Here is a 16,351-nt window from a genome sequence, read left to right on the forward strand (position 1 = left end):
GGTGTTCCCATTCTAAACACAAGTGGAACAAAATTCACTTCGGGATAATGAAGCCGCTCGCAAGATGATTACGTAATGTTCATTGATCGTCGCTTTTATCTCTGGCCATTTCATGTATCTAAATGTTCATGTCTATGTCATGCATCAGCAATAAGCAATCTAGAGTTCTACTCTTCTATAATCTATATCGACAACATTTCAGTTACACAGATCTCTTGACATTAGATATATACATCGGAGTTTCAGTGCAGGGAGATGGCTGGCAAGATCATGTTGGGTGAGATCCTGTGAGTCGTCGAAGGAGCCAGCCTGCAAGCTCGACATATGCGTAGATGAGGTCAACGGCAGCAGGTCGAAGAGCGTAGAGTTCAAAGGCTTGTCTTCGGTATTGGACGAGATATGGTGAATGGAACAAGGCAGCTCAAGTTGATCATGCAAAATACATTGTTCAACTCGGACCAAGTTGAACACCAGCCGAAAACTGCTTTTGTGATGATGGACAGGGTTCAGTTCATGAAATTGAAACACCAAGTATTTCCGGGTCTTTTTGACCTTTGGCAAGGATTTCCTTGATCAAGGAATACAACCCCCTGTTTTCCGTCTCCCACCTCTTGTCATTGGGGAAAACCTTTTTGCGGATTTCGTTCATCAACGGGATCAAAGGTTTGTAGAAAGGCGTAAAAGAGCTAAACATGGTGGCCACAAACATGTTCTCATCAACTATCGTGCCAGCTTTCAGCACAGCTAACTCGGAATCCTCCTCATAATTCCATCTATCGTACTTAGAGCTGATGGGTTTACCTGGACCATCATAATGGATACAAATCCAGAAGAGAACCCAGAAAAAAGATTCCAGGTCGTGCATGAACGAATGTTCTTGACCCCAAAGTACCCCAATAGCCATGAACACTCTCATGCCAGTTTTCCCCTTTGCCCCAGACGCACCTATCCGCGATACCCTGATTGCAAGATCAAGATCGATCAAGAAGGCATTGTCATTGTCCTCGTCTATCATGAGATTATTGATGGAGATGTCTCTGTGCAGAAAACCGGCTTGTAACAGGGATTCATGTCCTGCAATGCAGCGTTCCATCGCGGCAAGAAGGGCTACTCGAGAGCTTGCTTTGTATATTGGTTTTCCATAATCACAAAGAATAACTCGCCGATGTACTCGATTTGACAGCATCTCTATGCTGGCTTTTGTTTGAGACGTTGAGATGGAGCGCTTAATGGGCGGCAACGGCAGGTCAATTTCACTAAATGGGCGCTTGACACTAGCCTTGACACCAGTGCCACTGCTGTGGCTTTGGTCTGGCGTGCCAGTTGCCGTCTTTGAGTGACCCAATCGGGAATTGACAGTTTCTGAAAGGTCCAGCCCTTGTCGAATGTTGGCTAGAACGTCATCAACCTTATCACCAACGCAGACGGTGGTGTGGTAGTAATGCCGGGCAGCATGGACGACTCCTTTATCTGTCGCTTCCCGAAGCAGTTCCCCTTCGTGATTGCGTTCTGGGTATTGCCACGAGTCTTTAATAACAAGTGGCTTCTCCGGGTCAGACTCGGCATAGGCCAGCCAACAGGTAGTTGCCCGACCGACAACGCACCGCGCCCGTCTTATGGTTTTTTTAATGATAATACGCTCTTTCTGACCGTTTCGTTCGATGTCAATATACCGCTTGTCGCCGCAAGCGATTATCGTAGGATCGAATCCCAGGTCCTCCTCACTCATCCAAAGAAATCCTAGAATGGTCGATACGAATTGCTCCCCCTGCTTGTTGATATCGAATTGTTCAGAGGCAATGCCCCCAAGCCGGTCAAATTCCCATACGCTCATCAGGGAGCCACATAAAGTAAACCCTAGCACAAAACGACGTGTGTCTTGTGCAGAGAGTACTTCCCTTGCGTATCTGCCAAGGTCCAGCCACGCTTTGCAATCAGTATCTGCTAAAGGATTACTCTTCAGCTCGCCAGGTACGAGTATTTCCGACCAGTGGTATCGAGTGTCTCTCCCTGCCTCCCGATCGCTAACGAAACCAATGTCCAGCTTGCGCTCGCTAGTAGAACCCTTTATTGGCTTGCAAAGTTCCCCAAGTATCCGGCGACGAGTCTGGGGAGGACTATAGCCTTCTGCAAAACCCGCCAGCTTTGCCGTTACATCTTTAAACCAGTCTATGACCACATTTTCGTTTGCGTTTGTTGGCCAACCCTTCCACCCCTCCCGGAAGAGTGGATCGCTGCCGCTCGTACAGCTCTGGAAAACAGCCGCCGATGCCGTTTCTAGACCCGCAACGCTTCCGAAGAAGTTAGCATGGAAACTAGAAAGTCCAACATGTAATTGCCCTAGCTCCTCCCTAAGGACCCGATCAGTGTCTTGTCGGTATTCAGTTAAGTACGTAAAGTCACTTGTGCCGCACAGCCATGGGGTTTGTTGGGAGGAAGGGGTCATCGATCGTGGAGGTGGCGTGGCGTTGAGGGTGGCAGCGGCAGCGGCAACGAGATCCCATATCAGTGCATCCTCTGGGTTATCGGAAAGTGCTGTTTCGAGAAGTGGTATGATGCAGTCGAAATCAAAGTCGTCGGACAGGGCAACGGACCTTAGGCGCAAGATATCATCTCGAACCGTATCATGAGCCGACGTTTCTGACTGTAGAAGGTGGGACACAGGGAGAAGTCGAAGAACTAGCAGAAGAATTAACGTAACGTCCTGTAAATCTGTAGGGTGGTTAATAAGGGCTTTCTACGGAAATTTATTCACGACTCACCGTCTCTGCTAAGCCGGCTGACGTTGCTCGTCGTAAATAGTGACCGAGAAAAGGCGCGGAAAGCGTTGAGACTGTTTGCAATTGGGTGGTATTGGATGATCTTGGATCTGGTTTGATCTGACTCGGACATGATACTGAAAAGAGACCTTCAGATGAGGACGAAGATGGTCTGTAGATGTCAATGTTATTCGCTCGCTCGATACGAGATACCTTGTTAAGAATTTGTTGCAGATTTGTTAAGGATTTAACCCGTTTATATGGATAGCAAATGGTAATAGGGTCTTTCAATTTCAAACACCACATTCCAATTCATGAAAATAAACAACTCCTAATGTAATTACGTAACACTCATTAACTGTCACTTTTACCTTACCATTTCATGTATCTAAATGTTTATGTCTTAGTTATGTATCACTAACAAGCAAGCTAGAGCTCTGTTCCTTTGTAAATGACGCCGGCGGCATCCCAGCTACACCAATCTCTTGACATTAGATATATACATGTGGGTTTCAGTGCAGGGAGATGGTTATGAGAAGGGCCATGCTGGGTGAGACCCTTGGAGCCGTCCGATGAGCCAATCTGCGAGCTCAGCATATGCATAGATGGAATCGACGGCTGCAAGCCAAAGAGCGTTGAGTTTGAAGCCTTATCTTTTGTATTGAGCGAGATATGGTGAATTGACCATGGTGTCATGAATAATAGCAATAATTCAGATCCACGCTCTGTACGAAAAGGTCACAATAATGCAATCGGAGTTGCATTCCTATGGTTTGCCTATATTCCATCCAATAATCCCAACGTTATGACAATGAAGCATCCGAAAATAGTCGTACCAGCCTTCCAACCAACGAAGATGTTCGAGTCAATACCACCAATCCTTTGATATAACTGACGACTTGTAACACTTCAAGACATATCTCAGTCTCATAAAAGATCGTTTACATGCTCCTTTCATTTCAATCGCTCGTTATATATACACCCTAGTAAGTTTTCTCTGCCTTTCAATCGCCCAACTATCAGACGCTTTCAAAGCCTCTGTCCAATGTCTCTCAAAGTCCCAAAGAATCCTCTTGAAATTCTGACTCCATTACTGACATCGCATCCCACTCCGCAAGCCCTCCAGCACCTCCATGATTTATGCGATGAACTTTTAGCGAGCGATGAGACATTCTCAGTAACTTTTTCTAAGATTCCATGTCCCGAAGGGAAGAATCACCTCTTCACTCTCCACCCTTGCTATTGGGAGATTGAGCCAGGCAAGTGGGGTACGTTCCTCTTATTATTCTCTGGTATATAAGTGCTAATCTGGTTATTGAAGAACATCGAGATGGCCAGCGTAACCCGTGTAAGTTGTTATGAATATGTAAGTAATGCTGCCATATTCATAATGATTCCAGACTGCGACCTTCTTGGTGGTCAAAAGCAGCTTAAAGCCATGTCAAGAGCTGTTCACACACTTTCCCTTGGCGTTATTTACCTTGGGGCCAAGGATAACGAATGGCAAGAACGATGTTTGACGCGAATTGAACATGTGTTGAACGTCTTTTTCGTCGATGAAGATACACGGTAGGTTGAACTCCTGTGTTGAGCAAAGAAAATGTTGATAAAGTTGACCCAAGAATGACACCCGAAGTTTGGTACGCTCAATGCCAACCAGGAGAGAATCCCGCCAGGGGAAACTATGGTTTTGTGATTGCAGTAGGTAATGTCTCTCTCACTCTACCATCTTTCTCATCTAGGATAGGTTCGCAACATCTTATTGGTCTCTCAATCACTCCCTCTTGTCCAAGACAAGCTTTCTGACGCCTTGGTTACCCAGATCAAAGACTGGTTTAAAGCACAAACCGAATGGATGGAAACAAGTGAGCAAGGCAAGGCTGTTAGAGCCATGAACAACAACCACACGACGTGGTATCACGCTGTGGTAAGCTATGGCCAACCTAAGCCGTACAGCACTAAACCATAGGTTACAGCTCGCCTCTCACCTTACTTGCATTGACAAGAAAAAAGGTGTTTCCCATGCTAACCAATTCTTTGACCAGAAAATGAAAGACCATCCTGACCCTTTTACATTTAACCAGTATCGTCTTGGCCGAGCAAGACCACGACATAGCACTCTCTTTGCTCTCGAGCCCACGTTCATCATAGCCGCTCTTACGTACAGCTCAGAACTAGAGAAACCTTCCAAGAAGATTGTCAATTACCTCACCGACTTGGTAAACTGGGCAAAAACAGTTGAGCCAGGTGATATTGAACGACCCTTGGAGGAGCAAGGGCGTTATGAAGCGAGACTAGGATGGTTTGAGAGAATGCTGAAGAGGTGGAGCGGCGAAGAAATAGCGACAGTTGATCCACAAGGAGAGAACTTGTGGGAAGAAGGCTGGAAAAAGAGAATGAAGGTGACTTGGGGTTTCTTGTGAGCTTGACTGGGTATCTCTTTGCCATCATAATTGTCAGTTTTGTATGGGTCATGACATACCAAGCTTTGCATGCAACTGTAGAAATTTGTACGTGTCTTTCAGCACCAAGCTAGTCTGACTATACATCGACAATATCTTTACAAAAAGTAGTTGTCTATATTTTGGTCAATTTAAAGTGGTTGTAATGTTAAATGATAACCCAATTACCTCTATTCTTACCCTTTCCAACTCTTTACGGTGCATACTATGTCACCGTACTATACTGTCCGGCTCAGCGCCATGTTTGACCCTGCGATTCATACCGACGTTGCTATAAAAAGAAGTGTTTTCATGATACCGGTAACTCACAGCGTTCGCATATATACCGCCAATGGCTTCTCCCAAACAACCTATTGTCAGGAGTGAGGTTGTTCTTGGGCTTGGTCTGGGAGTCCTTGGGACTTCTGGAGTATCTAGAAGTATTTATCTCAAATAGATGAAGACAGCTATCAAGATCCATTCCATGGAGAGCTACCCACCACAATCCCTTCCTTATATCTTATTTGCTCTACGTCCTTCAGCCAGGTTCTAGTTCAACCCACTCTACCATTCCTCTGCATACACAGTATCTTGTCTTCTTATATCCGCACCTTGTACATGATCCTGACAGCTTTGCCAACTTTTGTCGCCTACAAGAATGGAAGAGCTATGGCAAACCTTGTTGGGGCCGTCTCTCGACGGTTGTTAGCGAGTGTTGTATTCAATGGGATAGAAAAGAACTGAGACTTTGTACTACAGGATTTACTTCAAACGTCGGATAGGTTATTCTTGCTGCTTGGATGTACAACACAGACCCAGAAAGGTGCATATCTATGACAACGGGCAAAGCAATATGACATAGACAGAAAAAGATGTACTGATATTGCAGACAATATCCAATTGAAGTATATCACAGTTTATTGATAGCCACACTGGTTTATGTCACCATGACAGGGTATTATCTCTCATAGTCCAAGCATGCCAATGATGCTTCCAATTCACTTGCCCTTTTCTTCAACAGTCTGTCCATGGTTTGGAATCCCTTTTGTATACCATCGGGACCCAATTCTGACTCATGTGGTTCGGCGTGGGTGAAATCAATAAAACCTACTCGAGTCTTCATCTTCCCTATCCATGATCCTAACAATTTCTCAGCCGAAATAAAACTTTAGCCGTCTATCTTCGTAAGAATTCCCACAATACCTCCGTTCCATAGAGGCGTCGAACGTGTGGCTCTTTGAGCTGATCATTTTTGAGAAGAGTTGATTTCTTATTATCCAGTAAATAGCTAGGGTATTCATTTCCACGAACTGAACAGGATACGTAATCACGGAAGCAAATTTTAGCCATATCAATAGAGGATTTCATTATTACGAATTGAACACAGCCAAAGATTGCCTTCGTGATTACGTATAATGCTCCATTCGTGAAATGAAGACACCGAATGTATCTTCAACAGCAACCACACGCATGGCAAGCTCTCTTCCGTAGCGAGTTGCCTTTAAATCTCTAAAGTAACAGGGAATGACCCCCCAGTTGCAGTCACAGCTTTCGTTATCCGGTCTTAAACAATTGGCTCATGGTGGTTTGTGAGCAAAGGACAGTCAGATCCTGAGGAAGTGGCACATTTTGACTGCAACAATAGACGGTTATTGATTAAAGTAATCATCTCTTCTGGTCACAACAATGTCACTCAATATACAAATACAACATACGCATTTTGAACGGGCTTCGCTTCTAGTACAATAGCATGAGCAAACTCATTTCATCCTCGCTCGCTTTGATCTTTCTTTATCTTCCGGTATATCTTCCGCTGTCGTTGCGCTTCTCTTACCTATCACTTTGTTCTCTACTTGCCGTTCTTTTCTCTCCTTCTCTGGGACTTTTTGAACTGAAGATTTAACTCTAGCTCGTGTTTGGGCGACGCGAGCGTGGCTCGTAGCGCTGATCAAAAGCTGCTTTGAAGGTGCACCATGATTTGAAAGTGCTCTTGTAGCGCGTGGAGGACGTGTGCGAGAAGTAAGCGAGGATTGACCGGGATGGATCTTGGAATTTGGAGCTGGTTTGATGGGATATGTGTTCGTGTTTAGTTGGACAGAATGCTGGGGAGGGGCAGAGCGTGATTGCGGCTGTGGTGACAGGCGGAATAAAGTGGAAGCGGTTTTCGAGGAAACGGATAATCTAGGCTCAAACTTGAGGTTTTGTGAATCAGAAGAGGAAAAGTTCTTTGATGATCTGGTGGTCACTAAAGCGGCTGACGACAATGGAACCAATGTAGATACATTGTTTTCGCGATCGTTAGCGCCAATAGCACGCGCAAGACGCGAGGTAGGCCGGGCTTTGGAGGTAATCTCGTCCTGCTTCCTTTTCTTGCTAGTACTATTGGCAAAGCCGCCATTCTCTCTCTTGCTTTTGTTGACGGTTTCTTGCCGTTTGCCGATTTTGAAGATTCTGCTTTCTTCTAAATTGTCCCCAACGCTTGTTGATAATTGATCCTTTTGCTTTTTTCTACTATCTTTGAGTTTTTCCATTTTTTTAAATTCAAAGGAATACAGGGAATCATCTGTCCTTTTGTCGCCTCTTTCGACATCCTTATCCCCTCGAATCTGCGCATCTGGCGAAGAAGGCTGTTCAGTTGGGATAATGAGATTAATCTTATTGCCATGTAGCGACTCTGTACTTTTATCTCGACGTGGGTATCTCCGGATTGGCATTTCCGGAGCGGGTGCAAGGAAGTCAGACTTTTCATCTATATTGGGCGTGCAACGCCTTTTTCGGATCTGTGTATTCGATGAAATAAGTGATTTTGGCGAGGCAGGTTCTGAGTGGGAAGAATGGAGGAGAGTTATAACTGGCTGAATAGGTCGTTTGGGCTTTGGTGATTGGGAATCGTTCTTGTAATTGGAGCATGAATTTTGAATTTGAGTCTGAGGAGTAACATGAGAGTGAGGCGAGCAAGACGAGTTTGGAAGAGTATTCTCATTTATAGCTCCCAATCGTGACTGAATCCGTATCCAACTCCGTCTTAACGAATCTCGCAGCTTCCCATTGACCTCTACCATCAGGCTTTTCGCTGCTTTCAAGCTCTCTATGACTGAATAGAATGGCACTTGTACACCGAAATGGAAAAGAAGCATTGTTATAGCTTCAAAAAGATGTAGACATATGTCGATAGAAGTTTCGTAAGGTCTGATTAGAGGTTTGAAATATGTGAGGATTGCTAATGAAGACTACCCCTAGATCAGTACAGATATTGAATAAAAGACAACTGCATTACTGCTAGTCGAGTAGATAGAAAGCTCAGGCATATGACAGTTTTCACTGGCGAGTATAGCGGCAGCCATCCCAGCAAAAAAGTTAGTGAGGGACTGATCATGGTACCCAACACCTGCACCAATGTCAGACCAACCGATAAAGCTCATACAGTCGACTCACATAGATGAACCAACAAGCCAAAGAGTCACGCATAGCCTTCCGCCTAGTTCCAGCGCCTATCCGACGACCGTTTGTCCTAACCATTCTGAGAGCTCGGAAAGTGTCTAAAATGTTGATTGCGAGCCTGTTCCAATGTTAACTTCCATCACATCTCTCCGACCCAACTCAACTTACCAAATTGTTCTCAAAACCTTTCTTTGCGCAGAAAGGTGCAGTAATATCCCTCCAAAAATCACAATCTCTCCTATACCACCCATTTTTCTAGATTCAACTTTGCAATATCTTAATAAAGAATTCAAAACAAAGAAACAAGTCGCGTAAATTATTTTTTCCTAATTCTTGCGACTTTCTCCCAAACCTCTTTCTCATTTTCTTGATTTTGAATTTCTCGCTTTGATCATTGTTTTCAAAATTAGTGTTTTCAGTACACTCAATAATGGCAGTAGATTACGACCAGTTTAAAGGGTAAGAGATTTGTGTAGAACACTCATGCAAAGACTGACTACATTCTAGAAAACCTTTCCAGGTCATTTCCAAATTAGGCGTCCGATATACTGGTATCTTTGATCACATCAGTCAAGAAGACCAAACAATTTGTCTTGCTCAAGGTGCGTCAAGTGACATTTAAATCAATGCGCTATCGTATAGGATTATCTATTGGAGAGCGAATAATGTGAAATCAAATATGCTGACCACATTCTCAGTATACAATCATGGAACTGAGGATCGTGTAACGGCACGCAAGCTTGCGGGGTCCACCAAATCTCTTGGATGGGTTCGCTTTAGGTGCGTCTGAACTCGTAGCGCGGTACATAACAACAGTCCCTGATGTGCATGTTTAGGACCGAGAGTATAGAGTCTTTATCCCTTGTTGAGAATTATGTGACACCCGGAACTATGCCAGAAGCACAGGATCCTATTCTTGCCAGCGTTGTAAGTCTCTATTTTGGAATTTCGCGTGTATGTTGTCTTGTCATGCTAGTACCTGTTTGGGTGTTAAGTTCGGACGAGGATAAGATAGCGGGATTTTATGATGAAGTAGTTTCGGATGTAAAATGCCTTTTGGGGCTAATGTCCGAGAGCGCAAAAGAGATGTGGACATCTCCGTTGCCTTCCTTCTGACCCAAGATCTTACCATCCAATGTCTTATCTCTTATCTTTACTGATATATAAACAGAGTCAAGCGCCACCACCAGATGTTACAACAGCTCCTGCTTCACAATCTTACACACTTCCTGCTGATCTGCAATTATCTCAACAGTCTCAACCATCCTCTCAGTCTTATGCTCTCCCACCCAAACCATCTCAGTCGGCAATTAGCGCTGCGACAGCCCTTTCTCGTGTTGAACGTTCGCTCTCCAAGCTTTCTGTCGAGTCTGATCCCAATAAATCTAGCGCGCAAGCCAATCGATCAAAACCGCATCAGCAGCGTGACAAAACACACCGTCCTCAGCAAACGCACAAGGCGCCCGAGGTGCCGGATGCCGAATTTGATTTTCAAAAGGCTAATGCGAAATTTCAAAAGGAGCGAGAAGCGTTCAAATCGTCTACATCTCCGTCTGGTGAGATCGAGGTAGGAGAGCCCATGGTCGAGCCTCATCCCAATGCTGTCATTCAATCAACACCAAGTGCTGACGAGTCCGGGCCTGGCTCCAATACAGGAAAGAAGCCTGCTGCACCTGTCTATCAAAAAACTTCATTCTTTGATAACCTCTCTCATTCATCGTCACGGGTTTCCAGATTAGAAGAGAGGCACAGAAATCTGGATACGTTCGGCGAGACAGGAGGTAGTGTCACTATTCCGAGTAGTGGGTGGACGAGAGGAGGTAACAGAGGTCGTGGAGGAAGAGGAAGAGGGGAGAATCAGGATAAAAGAGGTGGCTATAATAGGGGAAGAGGGTGGTGGAGAGGAAACACTAGGGCTGCTCTGCCTACCAACGCAACTAATGAAGAATCTTGAGACTGGGGAAAGTAGAACAACAAAAACAGGAAAGCAGTTGCGTTTGTACACTTTGCGGGGCAATCTCATTGACAAGCAAAAGTCCATGTTTCAAGATGTAGTGAAATACAAAGCTTCCACTCTCTTCAAGTACTAATGACCATACAAACCTCGTCCTACTACCTCTGACCATATGCGATCTATTAAAGGCTGTAGATACACTCCTACACTGCAGCTCTCCCATATTCTTCTCCATGTGAATGCTAACACACCTCCAAACACTACACCAACGAAGATCTGACGCCATGTATGGTAGCCCAATTCCTTTCTACTCCATAAACCCATCATCCAATATACAGTAACTGCAGGTCCCACAAGCCAGGGATAAGGTATCCTACTAGTCGAATCTTTTGCAGCACTTTGTGAGACGACAAGAAGAGGCAGGGTATAAAAAAAGTAAAAGGACAAGGCAGTAGAGTGGGTAGATGGCATGCCATACGTCTTTTTGGGACGTACGGGTGAAGGTGCAGAGTCACTGGGTGGCGGAGGTCGAGGACCTTTGATGCACTTCTTTAGAACCTTGGCTATCTCATCTGATCAGGTGTTTGGTGTCGTAAGGCGCAAACGAGAATACATACCTGCAAGAGATGAACCCAAAGCACCAACAGCCATCCATAATACGTGGGCATTATGGGTATACAGGACGGTAGTCGCTGTAGCCAGTGTCACTGTTATATGTGTCTACTTTCATAAATACATATTGTCAGATAGTCTCTCAAACCACGGTCACACTTGAGCAAAGTGCTTACTTCGTCAAGCACGTAAAGCAAGAAGCTTGGGTAGTCTGATGGCGAGTGAGGTTTAAACATGTCTAATATAATTGTCTACTTGTGCTTTTGATTACAAGTAAATAAAGAAAAGAAAGAGAAAGATAAAATGTTGAGAGATTGAACATTATAGTAAAGATCGGACATGTCTGCCTTTTTAAGAGGACAGCGGCAATGTCCGATTTCCAGGCACTACAATGACCTCCACCAGCCAGTTAACTATTTATGATTTTTCTATTCTGATATAAAAAATATATAAAAAGAAGACGAATAGAAACCAAAGATGCCTCCTCGCGCCTGCCAGATACCAAGAGACGAGCTCATAGCTTGTCTGTTGAGGACTGACTGGTACGTTGGGTAGTTCCTACAGGCACTATGTGCTGTCACTCTCGAGCTTTTAATCTTTCATATCAAGTTCTTGACGATATAGATAGTGTATTGAAAGAGGGAAAAACCCCTGCAGAGTGCTTGAAGACACCCAGGGAGCTGCCTATACAATGTCAACACCTTATCGCCAGGCTCTCAGACTGTAAGAAGGGAATGGTATGTTTGTTTTTCTCAACTGGAGTGATTACTTTTCTCCGGTGGTATACACATTTCAAAGATTAAAACCGAACGCAGCGAAACTGATTCTACATCATGTTTATCGTAGCTGGACATGCGCCGTCGCTTCAAAGGAAACCATCTTTCAGAGGAAGCAAAAGCGCGAGCAAGAGGTGATGGTAAAAGTTATGATGAGAAATTGGATGCGAGCGGACCGATACCTGAGACAAGTGGTGAAGTAGGCGGAAAGGAATACTAGCGAGAGGATTGAATATGTGTAGGTGTACTCCACAGACACAGTGGGATTAATCGTTTGGGAAGCTGACCGAGTATAGTCATCTCTTGAGACATACAAACATGGCATTACCAACTTGCATGGTGCACCACGCACTACATAATGTAATCATCTACGCTGTTTCTGTCCGACTTTACAACACTATTGTAAAATTACATTTGGGAATCAACATAATAATCTCTCAACATGCTTAACCGTCTGGCATTCTCAAAGTGCATTAATCATCCTCTGCCTTTCCCGGGATATAAAACGTCAAGACCCCTTCGGCATCATCAATAGGCCCTAGAATCTCTGTCAGGTCACGATAAGTGGTAGAACAAACAATAGACGGACCGACGTAGACATAGGCAATTACACAAAACTTTTCGCAAATGCCTGTAGTGTCGACTGCACATCAGCCGTCTTACTCTTCAACTTGCTCTCGCTTTCTCAAATGTAAACATCAATAGGAAGACAGACATACACATTATAGCGTCTTCGCTCACTACGTGACTATTTAAGAACTTAAGTAAAGCCTTATTGGAAACAAGGGTTGTAAACATTCGATCTGGTGGAAGACTTTCTTCCGGAGGATCCTCTTGTGTATCGACTACGAGCATTAAATATTATAGCTTATGATCCGCTTGTTTTGGTGTTGATGTACAACTTACGATTAACAATAGGCATTTTCAGTCTATCCCATTTTGTCTTGAGATTTATAGAAGGTGTTCGGACAGTAAGCTCCATTGTTCCTTCCTGCGATAGGGAAGTTGGACAATCATTATTTAATATTTGGCATTCGTAAACATAGCCAATGCCAAGAACACGTACATTGTTCAAAGAGACAGATATATTCTCTGATAGAGGGGACAAACGAGAAACAATATTTTTAAACTCTGAGAGATTTGGGCATACAACGTGAACCTATAAAACACTTTGAGCGTTGTTCAGTAAAGACGAAAGAGATATTTACATCAGGCTGAGGACAAAGAGGTTCGATTAATTCCTGTTGCCTTTTGAGAGACAAAACTTTGACGTTTACTTCATGGGTAATGATCATTTGCTTTCTTAAGCTCTAAGAATATATCAATCATTGAAGGGCTGTACAGTTTAAGTGGGCGTACTGTGAAACCATGAATTTCAAATGACCATATAGGTTGATTGTCACGCTTATTAAGCTTGAGAGTAACCTCCGCATCTGAAAGAGCTGATGTGCTTCTCAAATTCTCATTGATCCCCCCAACTACCATGCAAGGTCAGTCCTGAAGCCGGTCCATATACGGACAGAGACAAACCAGAGGAATCAGCACTACGCAATACTTTGGCCAGCGAATCCAGGTTGACTTCTACCCAAATCTCATTATTTGAGTTTGATTCTATTCTATAGCCATCAAACAAGGTTGTCTATCTATTTTGTTAGCCTTTCCAATCTTAATACATCGACTGATTTCAAAGACACCAACTACTCGCACCTGCCTACCAATCGCGCTATCAGTGCAAACTCGTTCTTCGACCTGAACAGAAACGTACGACCACACTTGAACTCCTGTCTGGCTTTCGTTGTTAGGGACGATAAAAAATGTTTGATCCTCAGATAACCTTATAACTGCTACTTTTGATATGGCGTTGAGAGAACGTATGATCTCTGCTCTCTGCTTGAACTACTACTCATAGTGCGTCTCCGAAAAACTCACTATGAAACAATGAAACATTTGATATAGCTGTTCTAAACCGCATTGCTGCCTTTCCATGAGCAACGTATTGTAAAAAGAAAAGTGGAAGAGAGAGAGTAATGTCAATTTTAACTTTAAATTCTTTTGACGTGACACCTCTTGATTCAATGCAAATTTACGTAATATTTATTCTCACCGCTTTTTGTTAAGTACAGCTTGACCACAGGCAATCAGATTATACTTTTTTTACTTTATAAATATTTTGAATATCCATTTTATATCGTTTCTTTTTTTCTCAGCAAGTCATTCCTAAACATGTAAGCCCACTATACTCCTAGGCGTGCCCAGGCAGCGCAATGAAGGAGAATTGACTCGACGACAGGTCTTCCGAACCTTACGATCCATATATTCCCAATGGAGGCAAGCCCAGCGTCTCGCCTGGCGGCGGCAATGGCAGCGGCAACCCGCAAAACAAAAAAGTAGGTATACCTATATTCTCATTGAGAGGCGCTCCATTTCTAGACAATGCGGGATGGTGGGACCAGTACGTCCGCGGGACCAAGAATGCTCACATGTGAATTCAGATTCAGGCCATTCAATCGCAAATTGATGAGACTATTGATACAATGCATGACAACATTGTCAAGGTTACAGAAAGAGGAGAGAGGATTGATAACTTGCAAGATAAGACTGGTGAGTTGTACATACCGTCGAGACTTTGCTTGGATACCCAATTGCGGCGACAAATGGGAGACGGACAATGGCGTACAATTTGAAGCAGTTCATGAGCAGGCTGTTTGCTCTAATTGTGGCTTTATATGAGACACTCGTACTTGGCAACTTGTGGAATAGATGACACATGTCATTGAGGAAACAACTTTACCAGTGCAGTCGACCTCTAGCCTATTTCCATACATCATTCATCTCGAAGAGCCCAAGAGTTCCATAGCTAACTGCGCTTGACAGAGCAACTGGGGATTTCTGCCCTTGGGTTCAAAAACAATGCATCTCGTGTGCGTAAGCAGATGTGGTGGAAAGACATGAAGATGAGAATCATCATTGGTATCGGCATTGTGGTGTTGATCATCATCATTGTCGTACCTATCGTCAAAGCGTATGTCTTCATTCTAATCTTGCTTGGTTACTACGGCGTAAAAGAGGCACTGACTTGATAATATAGTACCCATAAATAAGCAATGTTAAACTTCAGTATCGATAGTCTCTCTGAAAATACTTTTGATTGTTTTGTTTTATATATTCTTTATGACTCACTGAATTCGTGTATAGCCCTTGACATGGGATGGAAATACGGTACGGAATGAATGAATTTCTCCACTTGTGACTCTCTTAGTGAACTCCCGACAACCAGTAGATTACATTGTATCCAAATTCGCCTTCAACATGTGCAGGCGAAATACACGATAGTGTGAGATTGGACAACTATCATCTATCAGCATCTACTAGCACTTTGGCTCTAGACATGACGACTCTGAATGGCACTGCTACTTGGGAATCTTGACATTGTCATTGTTCCATCGTCACAGATGTCTAAACGAATACATTCGAGAATAAACCAATGCTACAGTTGCTTTGCACTTGCCGCTCTCAATGCTACATCACGCGGTAATCTGACAAGTACGCTTGTAGTCACTATCACAAAATCAATAGTTGGGTATATTTCCTCTCTTTGGTCTATGTCTCAACTGGCCTCTATTGACTTCCTTCATCATTTGTCTGCTGCGTTATGTCTTGCGCTGGATAAACAGCTCGTATTCATTAGGCTTGACGCCTCGTTTTCTCTCAATAATACGTATCAGGAAACAAAGACAGCTACCAATGTGTTTACCCCCCAAGCTTAACACGACTGCACAAACACTTCGCTTCTCTCGTTACTAGGTGAAGAACAGTGGAAGATATATGAACAGTCGTAAAGTGGACATCAACTGATGGCATGTGATTTCTTGCAGTTTTCTTCTGCTATGTATTTCGACACGACTAACATGTAGTTACAAAGCGTCCATTGTTTGAAACTAGCATTTTCCTCTCATACATCTATGCATATCAACTTTACTCGTAAGAGAACGAAAAATACTTCTAGTGCAGTTGGTCGGAAGATAAAAGGACAATTGATAAGAATCAGGGAGAAGGCATGTTGTTTAGGGGAATATCTTAATATCATTTCGCCGACCGATAAAGGTACATTCTATCAATCACTTTTGATCAATTTTCCCATGATACAAAGTCCCAACGGCCTTGAGCTTTGGGGTGTGTAGACACTCGCGAGGGTTTCATGCTTAATGAGAACCAACGCAAGATGGCATCAGTGTTTCATGTTGATGACACTGCTGTGACTACACTTGACTTTCTTAAAGAGCTCGACAAAAGCAGTATTTTCGGGACAAATTCGAGGGGACATGCCCTATCCACTTCGGTGATGACTCGCCTCGTTTCTACAATGAC

The 16,351-nt window shown here is 43.7% G+C and overlaps 8 protein-coding genes across 8 annotated transcripts; 4 read left to right on the forward strand and 4 right to left on the reverse strand.

The window, feature by feature from the left end:
* Positions 1–511: 511 nt before the first annotated feature.
* On the reverse strand, positions 512–2,892 carry L203_101176 (uncharacterized protein; the record flags this gene model as incomplete). Its single annotated transcript, XM_066210621.1, has 2 exons — positions 512–2,712; positions 2,763–2,892. The coding sequence occupies 2 exons, from the start codon at positions 2,890–2,892 to the stop codon at positions 512–514; spliced, it is 2,331 nt and encodes a 776-aa protein (XP_066066718.1).
* A 912-nt stretch (positions 2,893–3,804) lies between these two features.
* Positions 3,805–5,182, forward strand: L203_101177 (DNA phosphorothioation-dependent restriction protein DptG; the record flags this gene model as incomplete). The annotated part of the gene is made up of 6 exons (XM_066210622.1): positions 3,805–4,027; positions 4,081–4,107; positions 4,160–4,328; positions 4,382–4,460; positions 4,507–4,686; positions 4,736–5,182. The coding sequence occupies 6 exons, from the start codon at positions 3,805–3,807 to the stop codon at positions 5,180–5,182; spliced, it is 1,125 nt and encodes a 374-aa protein (XP_066066719.1).
* Positions 5,183–6,960: 1,778 nt separating this feature from the next.
* On the reverse strand, positions 6,961–8,892 carry L203_101178 (uncharacterized protein; the record flags this gene model as incomplete). Its single annotated transcript, XM_066210623.1, has 4 exons — positions 6,961–8,430; positions 8,478–8,588; positions 8,636–8,759; positions 8,810–8,892. The coding sequence occupies 4 exons, from the start codon at positions 8,890–8,892 to the stop codon at positions 6,961–6,963; spliced, it is 1,788 nt and encodes a 595-aa protein (XP_066066720.1).
* Positions 8,893–9,071: 179 nt separating this feature from the next.
* On the forward strand, positions 9,072–10,595 carry L203_101179 (uncharacterized protein; the record flags this gene model as incomplete). The annotated part of the gene is made up of 5 exons (XM_066210624.1): positions 9,072–9,100; positions 9,149–9,243; positions 9,340–9,421; positions 9,478–9,568; positions 9,813–10,595. 5 exons carry the CDS (start codon positions 9,072–9,074, stop codon positions 10,593–10,595), a joined length of 1,080 nt encoding a protein of 359 aa, XP_066066721.1.
* A 132-nt stretch (positions 10,596–10,727) lies between these two features.
* On the reverse strand, positions 10,728–11,443 carry L203_101180 (uncharacterized protein; the record flags this gene model as incomplete). Its single annotated transcript, XM_066210625.1, has 3 exons — positions 10,728–11,158; positions 11,213–11,315; positions 11,384–11,443. 3 exons carry the CDS (start codon positions 11,441–11,443, stop codon positions 10,728–10,730), a joined length of 594 nt encoding a protein of 197 aa, XP_066066722.1.
* A 241-nt stretch (positions 11,444–11,684) lies between these two features.
* L203_101181 (uncharacterized protein) lies at positions 11,685–12,290 on the forward strand (the record flags this gene model as incomplete). Its single annotated transcript, XM_066210626.1, has 5 exons — positions 11,685–11,749; positions 11,836–11,944; positions 12,054–12,117; positions 12,204–12,221; positions 12,280–12,290. The coding sequence occupies 5 exons, from the start codon at positions 11,685–11,687 to the stop codon at positions 12,288–12,290; spliced, it is 267 nt and encodes an 88-aa protein (XP_066066723.1).
* Positions 12,291–12,456: 166 nt separating this feature from the next.
* On the reverse strand, positions 12,457–13,955 carry L203_101182 (uncharacterized protein; the record flags this gene model as incomplete). The annotated part of the gene is made up of 11 exons (XM_066210627.1): positions 12,457–12,521; positions 12,573–12,614; positions 12,703–12,828; positions 12,890–12,974; positions 13,050–13,142; positions 13,192–13,293; positions 13,343–13,461; positions 13,514–13,622; positions 13,682–13,694; positions 13,749–13,863; positions 13,913–13,955. 11 exons carry the CDS (start codon positions 13,953–13,955, stop codon positions 12,457–12,459), a joined length of 912 nt encoding a protein of 303 aa, XP_066066724.1.
* A 103-nt stretch (positions 13,956–14,058) lies between these two features.
* On the forward strand, positions 14,059–15,084 carry L203_101183 (uncharacterized protein; the record flags this gene model as incomplete). The annotated part of the gene is made up of 6 exons (XM_066210628.1): positions 14,059–14,070; positions 14,126–14,208; positions 14,274–14,370; positions 14,476–14,584; positions 14,858–15,005; positions 15,072–15,084. 6 exons carry the CDS (start codon positions 14,059–14,061, stop codon positions 15,082–15,084), a joined length of 462 nt encoding a protein of 153 aa, XP_066066725.1.
* Between the last annotated feature and the right edge of the window lie 1,267 nt (positions 15,085–16,351).

The sequence above is a fragment of the Cryptococcus depauperatus genome, chromosome 1, assembly GCF_001720195.1.
Source record: "Cryptococcus depauperatus CBS 7841 chromosome 1, complete sequence".
Classification (NCBI taxonomy): Eukaryota; Fungi; Basidiomycota; class Tremellomycetes; order Tremellales; family Cryptococcaceae; genus Cryptococcus; species Cryptococcus depauperatus.